Raw genomic sequence first — 11478 nt, 5'->3', positions numbered from 1 at the left:
GTAAAATGAGTGAAAAAAGGTGAGAATAACCAGAGTATGTATACAACAGTCTAGAGAACATGGAATGACTGTGAGGAGACTAGGACACTGACTTGTAATCAACAGACACTTTTTAAAAGGAGAGGTGTTTCCTGTTTGTTCTAAAATAATCGAACAACACTGAGACTTAAGCAATGATGTCTCCTTTAGAACAGAACCTTCTCATTCCATCAATGTCATTTTATGTTTCTCATTGTACTTTCCTTGGAATACATTTTAATCTCCAGGAAAGAAGTATTCTTTCCTTTGAGACCACAGCCTCTACTGTGCTGACTAGCTACCTGTGCAGTTGGATAGCTCTGTTGTCACCTGAGTACCATAAAGGAAAAACTAAACTGGAAGTGGAAATTATACTTCCTTTGGCAGTACTCCTTTGAGAAGCAGTCTTTCATATTGTTAATCAGGTTTCTTAAGGCTTAGAAGCAGCAACTGAATCACATCAAATATCTAGAGTTTTGCAGTAATAAAATGGTGAAAACATCTCCTTGATTTATATATGTATTTTTTTGGGGACATAAAAGACAAACAGAAGACAAGAAGAAATAAACTGAATACAGAAAGGTGGGGCTCACAAGGCTACTGTTAAAGGCTGCAGGAGTAAGTACAGCTGAATATTGCCAGTGTAAGCAGGTCTTCATTACAGTGCAAGAATTTTTCATGGACACTGTTACTGATTATCAATTATATGCTTATATTTCTCCTGTAGTAAGTAATCAAAAGAGAGCACTTTCCCAATAAAAACGGTCATTTAAAATAATCTAATTAATATGACAGAGCTGTAAGCCTGATTCAGCAAAATATGGCCTCTTGCGCTCATGCCATGAAAAAGAACACAGCTCAGCAAAATTTTGACTTATAGCATTTTCAAATACATAGATGCTCTAACAGTGTGTGAAGGCTGAATCTGCAATTATAGAATAAAAATTATCAAATTCATTATGGAAAATACTGGGTTTTTTTCTAGTTTCTATAGCCAGGGTGTAGTTGTGTATTTGCTTTTGCAGCATGCCTGGCAAAGGTTATCGATCTGTTACTGATTTAAACATGATACTGATTGATTTGCTAGACTTTAAAGCATTGTGTATGGTTTTGGCACTATTGTATATGATTTATACAAGCTATATTTTCATTCTCTTAAATTTTGAAGTGTATACAGAGATTAATTCTGGCCCTCACTAGGTAAGTTTTGCTCTCATATGAACCACTTCAAATATTTTATAATAGATTGTATTAATGGGACATTATGAATGGCTGGCTCCTCCAGCTGCTTCAGGCCAGGACCTCTCCTGCCCGGCTGATGGAGCCCAGCCTGATGCCTGGGGCACTCGGGGTGTCTGCCCAGGCTGAGGGATGAGGGTGATGTTTTGCCATTTGCAGGCTCCACCAGAAGTGAAGCTGAGCACATATCCCTGTGACACACACCAAGGACACTGACACAGATGGTCGCTCACACAGGAGACTCTGCCTCGGACAGCACACCCATAAAGGACTCACACAACCACAAGGGCAGACAGCTCAGCCCCCTCCTCCTCCTGAGCTGGCAGAGACAGCAGGGCACTAGTGCAGCACACACAGGACACTCTCCAGGTTCACGAGCACACACATGTTTGCAGATCCCTTGAGTATCAGCACAGCCCCTCTGTCTGTCCAGCACCCCAGGCCCAATCCTGGGCCCCCTTGTCTGCCCCACAGATCCCTGACTCGCTGGTGGGTCCAACTCTGTGCTTGCTGCAAACGCACAGAACTCACACACTTGGTCCACATTACCCACACTTGCAGGTCCCCCTGGTCACACCAGCACAGACCCTCTGCCTGTATGAGACCCCTGCCCATCTGAGACCCCTGCCCTGACCCAGGGTCTCCTACTCACCAGTTTGAAGTTTGGTGGTGATTACACACAAACACCCCTCACACACTGGGTTTGGGGAGGATACATACACTCAACCCCAGCAGCTGGCACCAGGCATATGGACTGTGACCTGTGGTCCTGCTCCAGCCACCAGTGCTGAGCCCCTCATTTGCCTCATTCATGCTGATGACCCCACAGCAGGTGGTTTTGGGAACACACACCATTCCTGCCCTGTGGCTGGAAATTAAAGACCTCCACTTGCTCCAGCTGCTAGCACCGAATCATAGAATCATAGACTCATTTAGGTTGCAAAAGACCTTTAACATTAGAGTCCAACTGTAAACCTAACAGTGCCAAGTCATGTCATGTCAGCTCAATCATGTCCCTAAGTGCCACATCTACACGTTTTTTAAATACTTCCAGGGATGATGACTCAATCACTTTCTTGGACAGTCTGTTCCAGTGCTTGATAACCCTTTCAGTGAAGAAATTTTTCCTAATATCCAATCTAAAACTCCCCTGGCACAACTTGAAGCTGTGTCCTCTCATCCTATCACTTGTTACTTTGGAGAAGAGACCAACACCCACCTCACTACAACCTCCTTTCAGGTAGCTGTAGACAGCAACTGAGACCCCCCACTCACCCCAGAAGCCAACACCACAGGCCAAGGACACCCAGACCCCTGATTTGACTCCAGCAGCTGGCACGAACTCTTCTCACAACACTCCCCAGCATCTGGCACTGAGTCTTTGCAGCACTCACACGCATGGGATGTAGAGAGAGATTACACAGAGAGATAGCTAAGAAAAGATTTAATGGGAAATTCAGACAGATTGTGGCAATCAGGCACAGGGTCCAACCAGACAAGCATACTGACTGGTCATGGTTCACATGCAACTGGCCTCTTTTCTGTCTATTCCTCTTTTCTTCCTCCCCTGCACATTGCCTCATCAATTTGTACAGTCCCACCGACCCCCTCTCCAACATCCCGGACCCTAAGGTCTGCATCCTTATCAGCTGAAAGTCCTGTTTGCCTGCAGTTTCTTGATAGCTGTTCAGTTATTGTGACTGATGAGGTTGACTTCTTGTCTTTGTCTCCATTATGATTTGCATGTCAGTTTTGTGTCTCCATATACTTTATTGCTTCTGCCTTTCCTTAGTATCCCATTTGAAGAGGTTCTTGATCAGATAATCTTACGGGAATAAACATTCCTACACTTCATGTATCCTTACCAGACAGAGTAACTGATCAGTTTGGTTCCCATTGCTGCCTCCCTTATAATTTGTTGGTCAGGTCTGCGTCTCTGTGTTCTTATTTATGGCTTCCTCCTTTTCTTAGTATCCCCTATTGTGTTGAGAAAGTCCTTGACCAGACACCTTAAAGGAGCAGACACTTTCATTCCACATATCCTTACATAGCACATAGTTGAAAAATATTATTACAACTATGTTACAGAGGAATATGGAATTGAATATAGGAGAAAAAAAGGAAAAAGAATTCTTTATTTTACAGTTATACAAATAAAAAACAATCCCCATAGGTGTACTTAAACTAATATTAACAGTGTCAAACATAACAATCTTGACAGAATACATACCGATACTTTAAACCACAGACAGTGTATTACATATGCTCAGTAGCAATAGTACTGTGCAGGAATGAAGCTCTTGTAAACGCTTTTTCTTTATTTTATTTACATTTAGAATAATTGTGCTTTTCCCTACACAAAGTAACAGTGCTCTTAAAAATAAATAATGTGCAATTTCAGAGTTATATCCTGAAATACGCTAATCTAGATCCCCATCTAAATCCTGGACATGTCTCTCCCAGGAAAGTCACTGTAAAGAGTGCTCAGCACTTTGCTAAATCCAATACTAAAAAAAGGTACTGAACCCACACCCGGTCTTCTTCAAATTGCCGTCAACTAGAGAAAAAGTGCTGACCTTAAGCACGTTGCTTATATTGTTTAACAAAAGAATGATACAGTCTTATTACACATCAGACTGTGTAAACTATCCAAGGTTTGAAAAGTTCAGTAGATCTTTTATCTGGAGAGTGGCTCAGAGCTGTAGGAGAGAGAACTGTCCCAAAGCTGAAAACTTAACAATCAAATATATTTATTTATTAATTTTATGAAATATGAAAGACCCTCTGCCACAGGAACATTAACATGTACGTTAATAAACAGTTTACAATAAATTTCTCCGAATGAAATCAAGTTGTTCAATGTAAAGCTGCCACAAGATTTGGAAAAATACACACTCACTGCTGTCTTGATGTAGTTCCCAGTTCTTATTTTTAACATACATTTAGGAACCATAGCTGGCAATTGGTATGACTGATGTGAGGATAAATTTGACGAACACTCACCTGATGGGCATTCCTCAGTTGTTCCTCACTAGGGCAGGTATCCTAACAATATTAGGGATCCTTCTTCTTTTTATCCTATCTACTTTGTATTAGATAGTGTTGGATGTGTTGTAATAATAATAAAGCCTGTTTATCTGATTTGTGCTATAGGCAGCAGAGGAGGTCTGAATGTATATAAACAACCAGAATCATTCAAGGCAGCTATGGAAGCTTGAACTGTTGACTGCTGCCCTGTGAAGGAAGGACCATGAGGTGAAATTTGTTCCACTGTAAAGTCCTTATACAGCAGCTAAGCCTTTGGTACTACGTCCTGGGTCACCTTTAGGGAAGAAGAGTCATGCAGTGGAAATAATCTTTTTTTTTTTTTTTTTTTTTATTTAGGACCTAGGATGCCTCAACAGAAATGCGTGAGGAGCCCCAGAACAATACAGAGCCAGGAAGTATAAGGGAAAGGTAAGAAAGGGAATTTGCAATGAGACCACTGCTACAGCTTCCCAAGAATGAAAGGGCTAACAACCAAGGTCATGTAATCTAACAGGAAAAGCTCTGTGCATATCCCACCTAAGGTCATCCTAGAGTAACCAGTAACTGGTGATCACAAACCTCCTAAAACCAGACAATTTGCATCACAACAAACTACACATCAGGGAGCCCCTGAAGTTTTGGGCTCCTCATGGACACAGATCTTACACAAGACCAATAGAGTAAAATGACTCCTAGTCCTGTGAAAACCTGCACAGTTAAAAACTACAACTGCTACTTGTCTCAGAGGATGGTTTGAAACCTACTACTCACTACATTACACTTCAGCTCAGGATAAAGCTAGGGCAGATTGAGGAGTCATATGCTTTTGGTGGGGAGGCACCTGGTGTGGGAGGCAAACTGGGCGCCAGTTTGAGGGGTGGGTGCTATGAGAAGGATGACTGTGGATGATGGTGGAGACCTGTAAGACCATGGCTCATGGTGACAGAAGAGTGCAGTACTGAAGGTGGAAAGCCTGCAGGAGACGAGGTTAAGACCCAGTTTTAAGAAGGTATGGGCAAACTCTGTTGTCTTGAAAGTAGGTGTTACTGTCATGTCTTGTGCCAAACCAAGTTGGAGAAACCTTGCCCTGTATCACCCTCTTCTATCAAATTTAGTGATAGGACTCCATGGCTTATGTACTAAAGTTAACTTCACTCAGAGAGAATCAAATGTGAAGTTTGCAAAACAGGCTCAGGCCAAATTTTTCTTCTTCCACTGACTTCCAAAGGCAGACTTGTTCATCTGTTTTCCTATTTACATCTCATTGTTTTCACTTATGCAATTACACAAGTAATTTTATTTTTTTTTACTACCATAAGAATTAGTGTCTCCATCTACCTTGCTTTCAGAGAAATAATCAACTGGTTATTAAAACCTTCCCTGAGGTGAAAAAAATCACCTGTCGGTTAATATTTTAGTCTACTTGAATTCCCTTTTTGTTGATGGCCTGACACTAGAGAGAAGATGTTCCTAGAAGAAAAGATAAAGCTAACAAGATGCTGCTCTGAGCTTCTGTGAGACTGGCATCTATGAATTCTTTATCTCAATATAAATTCTGTCAATGTATATGAAATATATTTTGAAAGATCAACAGCAGCAAAACCCTAACAGATCAGGAATAGGCCCAACTTCCATCAAGGATATAACCTTATTTTACACTGCAAGTTTACACAGTGTACAAATAACGCCCTCTGGCTTATCAGCAACAAATTAAAACACATTCCAATCTGTACTGCTGTTTAGTTCCTCATGATGCCTTGGTTTCAGAGGTGATCATGTTAGGACCACATCCCATACCTTAGCATATAGCCAAAGTAAACTGTCCTGGATAGGACAGAGGTGAATAAGGAAAGATGCTACCGTGTCTTAGATATAGCAGAATGAATTTCTATTTGCCATCAACTTTTGGCAAAACTGTCTGCAAGGCAGTGATTTAGCTACTAAATTTGCATAATCACAGGACTTTAGTCATGCATGATGAAACACATGTGAACTTAAGAGGAAAAATGGGTAATAAATGGCACTTTTAGCTAGCAAATGTTTGTGTTGTGCTACATATGAAACTACTCAAGCTAGTTCAAAATTCAATAGATACACCAAATAGTGTATGTGGAGATGAGGACCTAAGGTAGAGCTGAAAACATAACAAGAAAATACCTATACATTGTATCTGCATGCCTCTTCCTTAGCCTAGCCTGACATGAAAATGGTGGAACCATGGTGTTCTTCATTTACCTGCTCCATTAGTGCTAAAACATAGCATATGCAGCCAGGTTTTGTATCTTAGTGTATGCTGCACTGACACTCCACCCTCTCCTACCCTCCTGTAATTTCTTGTTCTCTTTTTTGAAAGAAGAAAGTGAAAGAATTCTTGGGTTTGTGGATAAACAAGAACGATACTCAAAAAAATCACTGTGAGATAATGCAGCTCTGTGTTATTTCAGTCAATTACACATCAGAACATCAAGCTGATACAAAAGGGGTATATTAGCGATAATCATCCAGCATGATTAGAAATTTAAGTTTTAAAAGAACTGCTTGATCTTTTATTTTCCATTTAATTGGCTAGGTCTTTTTTTTTTTTTTTCCTTTAGATGTGTTCCAATGTCACCTGAGTTCCTTTAGACTTTGTGTTGTGTTTTTCTTTCCATCAGAAATAAAAATTGTGTGCGTATATATATTTGAATACACGAAATAATTTCTTTACTCCTGCAGATATTTCTGAAGAATGAAATTCTATATGCAAAGTCAGTAAAGAGGCTTTGTTTTGAGATGCTGAATTCAAAAATTTAAATAACATAAAGAATACATTCCCTTCAGTAGGAAGAAAACATCATACTAAATCTAGACCTTTTCTTCATGGGAAGGTAAAAATGTGTATGAGTAATCTTTGGTACCAAAAATAAGGGCACCTTCTTGTATGTCTTCAAATCCGAACACAACAGAAAAACTTCTCTTTAAAAATGGATCAGAATGACCTCTGAGTAGTTCCATGTAGTAGGTACTGACAGCAGTAGCTAGAAAAATAATTGGGACATCAAGAGTTGTGTGACAGCAGGATACAGCACAATAACAACTGATAAAATATTTGATGTTTCCCTCCACTCTCACAAATATTTTTCCTAAGACAATTTCATAAGAGATATACTTTTAATTATTCATAACATCCTCAAAATCCCTTAAGGGCTCCAATACTTAAAAGCAACAAAACCCAACCAATAGCAGTAAGAAAAACAGAAACAAAAGCTGAGGTTATAATACAAGATCAAAACCAGTCCTCTGACTGAAGGCATTTACTAATTTGTTTGATCTTATGGACTTCACTTTTTCTACTCAATTCCATCATGATCTTTTCTGCCAAAGCCTGGTTGATTTGCTCAAGAAAATATTCTATCCACCGGGGATTTCTTCTGTGGGCTGTCTGACCACAGCATCAAGTCAGCAGTAAGCAGGATATATTTTTCTCCTTTAATTAATGATGAATATGTCACTGGATCCTGTAAACACTACTGAGTATACATTCAAGCTTTGTTCTTAGTGAAAGTGGCACTTACTTAAATCCTTGCAGTCAAGATAGCTTAGTTATATAGCACTTTACAGGTATAACAGCTGGTTATGTACTTCTGATAAAATTCCTTTTTCTGATGGCTTAGTGGGTATTGAAATATATCCTCACTGAGATCCCACTGTCATTCCACAACATCTTTATGATGAAGTGTGTATTCTGTACTTCTTATTGTACTTTACATGGGCTTTATTGCTGTACGCATTTCCCTGTTGTTAATTTAAGTGCTCCTCTGTTATGTAATACATACAATGTTTTAAACTCTAATGGCATCCTATGAGGACTGGCATTAGAAAAGTACCGGTATTTCAGATCATCATAATAATGATACTTGACTGGTTTTCCATGTACATCCTTTGGGAATGGCCAAAATCCATACAGGTGAATCTCATCACAAAATCTGGTGGCAAGAGTATACATGAGGAGACCAGTGCTGGGTCGTTTAATGTGGACCTTGTTTGTCAGCCAATAGCTGCAAAGATAGAAAAAGTAAATTTAAGAAACTCTCATACAACTTCGTATGAATAAATCCTGTAAACTTATTTTATCTATTATGCATTCGTTTTACACTATAAAAAAAGCGAAAGTTTTCTTCTTCTTTCTAAACTGAGATCATAAATGATGACCCTGTTTTGTCACACCTTTATTCCACCTAGAAGAAAAGTGAGATCTTAGTTAACACGGTGCTGAAAAAAAGCTGTCTAACTAAGGTTCTTAGTTCAGGCTTTAACCCTAACAAGAAGTCATGATGCCTGCAAATACTAGAAAACTGCAGTTAACTTCCTCAGCCAGACAAGGGAACAGTCTATTGCTATAAACTTTGACCTCCTGCAGTATCCAATTCACCTCATCAAGTCAGCCCTACACTGAATATCTGATTGGCCTAGTGACTACTTCACAGATTGCTTGTCTAAATAGAAAGTAAATGGAAATAATAAACACAACATATTAGGAATCTAACTTTCAGAAGTAAACAGAAGTGAAGCTTTAATTACTTTGCTTGTGATTAATTATATAAAGCTTGGCTGTTAACAGCAGTCTCCAGAAAAGCAAAATCTTACACTAATAATTTTAAAAAGGTTTTGTTTTGTATTCAACAGTTCACAGATCCGACTGAAGCTATGGGACAGTTTCCCTGAGCCAGTAACAACATGTCTGGTTGTGGGTTTACAAGATGCAGAGAGATTTCAAAGAGGCAAATGGTGGGTAGGTGCAGAAAGAATATGAGAACTGAACTGGACTCCAGCATGTAGCTCACAGCAGTACCTTAAAAATCTGCCACCAACATTGTTTCACATTCCCAACCTTTAAAAATAAAAGTTCAGTAAAATAGTGCCAGTCTGTTACTGGTAAAACACTTCTCCCAAACCTGATTCAATGTAAAGTTTGTTAGTACTTTATAGAAACGAAAAAGGGTATTTAGAAACTTAAACCTGGTCATTCTGCTGGTTCAGATAAACAGCAGCCACACACACAGTTGTACTGGTCAAACTGTGGGAATGAGTGGCTGCAAGTAAGCAAGTCTTCACACAGTGTTACCACACAAACCTGACACACTGCACTGTATCACTATATTCTTTGTTAGTTATAGGCTGTGAATTGTTTCTACCATAGCCCAGACAAAGGGTCAAGGGAGATAAGCCTTATCAGACCAGAGTTAGCCTTGTGTTAAAGCAAGGTTACAATAAGGTTGGAACTCTGAATATGCAACCAGATTGCCTTAAAGGCATTTAGTGGTGTAGCAGGATGAACACCCCACCTATGAGATAGGATAGTAACAATATGTCTTTAATCAAAGCTTAAAGTGCCTTAAAAGCATCAGATGTTGTGCAACATTAAAAATAACCATCCATTGAAACTGGTCTTTTCAGTTTCACTTTTTGCCAAAACCATTTGGCCTAAAGGCTGATGTCTTTGAATCACAGATACATATGCATGGGAAATATATTTTTTTTGTGTGTGTGTTGTGCTCAGTTTCTTTTTTGAAACCTGAAGGACTCTGCAAGCAGAAGCCAGTTCTACGCTGAATGATTGCTTCTCCAAAGCCAACAGAAGGAATGACTCAGAATTTTGTTTGGCTGTAAAAAGCAGGATGGAAAAAAGCATATTTAAGAAGCAAATGCAATGGGGAATGGTTACATGTACAAATGACAAATGAATTACATATACATTTTTCATTGTTTTCATAAACCTGAGTTTTCAGATAGAGGTTTCTGAGATAAGATGCTAAGTAGTTTATTTCCTACTCTGAGAAACCGCAACATTTTAAAACAAGACAAGTCAAAGTAGACACTCCAATTCTAGAAGATTTTTTAAAAAATGTTTGCTCATAGAAAAATTATTGAAGAAAAAAAGCTGACCACTTTTGGCACTTCATATCACAGATAAAGCAAAACAGATTAAAAGTGAAAACTAATTATTTAACTTTTGTAGAAATGGGTATTTGTCTCTTCAAAAGTTGGTACTCACTCTAATCACACGCAGTCAGTCATCTACGTGAGTGTCTCTAGCCCAACAGCAATCAAACCTGATGTACTGCAGGACACAACTGCTATCATCTCAGCTGAATTTCACCCTTTCAGGAATAGGATGATCACAGCAGAGAATGAAATTAATAGTAAACAGGTGGATCTAAATAATTGGAAAGGATGCTACATCTTACTTAACAGCTTCCGTACAGGAATAATGTGATGAAGGAATAGGATGTTACAAAGAGCCTCTCACAATTTTAGAATATAAAAGTAAATCTTTTCTTCTGCTTGTCATATTCAGATATCATACAAAAGGGAAGTTTAACTGTTTGGTTTCTCTTTAAAAATATGAAAAATGAAAAATAGTACTTGCTGTACTTACTATCAAAATTTTGCAACTTGAGATCAACTCTACTTCAGATGAAAAAAACCCACGTAATACAATGAATGAAAAGTTAGATTCATTCCGTGCTCCTCGCTGAAGTTTTCTGGTAGCTACTCTAATATGAAACCTAGTTAAGGCTGGTGTTTAGAGATTGATTGATGTCATATATGCTTTAACCAATAAGCACTTCTGTACCTGCTTTCAGTTTCTGGAGTTTTGTTATAACTTTAGTTTTAAGCCTAAAGATACCCTTCTTACCTATTTATCTGCGATGCACTCATTTTCTGTATAACTAAGGTTACAGTGTGAGGGAAGCAACTTATCACAGATCTGAGAAAGAATCTCTTGTTTCTTGTAACTAATCTCTAGATCTTCACCCATGACCAACTCCTGTTTTTCACGCTGGATATAGGAATAAATTTAATTGACAAAGGAATAAGTGCATTTTGCCATGTTAGAAAATGGAGTCTGCTATTTAAACATCACTAACAAGCACCACTATTAAGTGGAAGGCTGCAGCCACACAGTGCACCACTACAATGCTCCAGTCACTTGTTCTCTTGATATCTATGCTAAAACAACTCTTTTGTGGGGCCATGCTCTAAAGCAGGCTACTGAATTTACTGAAATGTGCCAACGTGTAAACACACTTCATTTCTTGACTTAAAGTTGAGTAGCTTGAATTGAAATAGATCTCACTTCAAATTACTTTTAATTAGATGGCTGATGGCAACTTAGTAAAGACACTGGCAATGTATCATGACTTTCAGCTT

General features: G+C 38.8%; 1 protein-coding gene across 3 annotated transcripts in view; it reads right to left on the bottom strand.

Moving 5' to 3' along the window:
• Positions 1-3364: 3364 nt before the first annotated feature.
• The window catches only part of ST8SIA4 (ST8 alpha-N-acetyl-neuraminide alpha-2,8-sialyltransferase 4), an 83618-nt gene continuing 75504 nt past the window's right edge, over positions 3365-11478 (bottom strand). For all 3 annotated transcript variants that reach the window (XM_074811857.1, XM_074811858.1, XM_074811859.1), the window contains one exon: positions 3365-8321. In XM_074811857.1, coding sequence (XP_074667958.1) covers positions 8039-8321 — 283 coding nt within the window. In that variant the 3' untranslated portion in view covers positions 3365-8038. The remainder of the gene's footprint in view (positions 8322-11478) is intronic.

Source organism: Strix aluco, chromosome Z (genome assembly GCF_031877795.1).
Source record: "Strix aluco isolate bStrAlu1 chromosome Z, bStrAlu1.hap1, whole genome shotgun sequence".
Lineage (NCBI taxonomy): Eukaryota > Metazoa > Chordata > Aves > Strigiformes > Strigidae > Strix > Strix aluco.
This window is presented reverse-complemented; position numbering and strand designations above follow the sequence as displayed.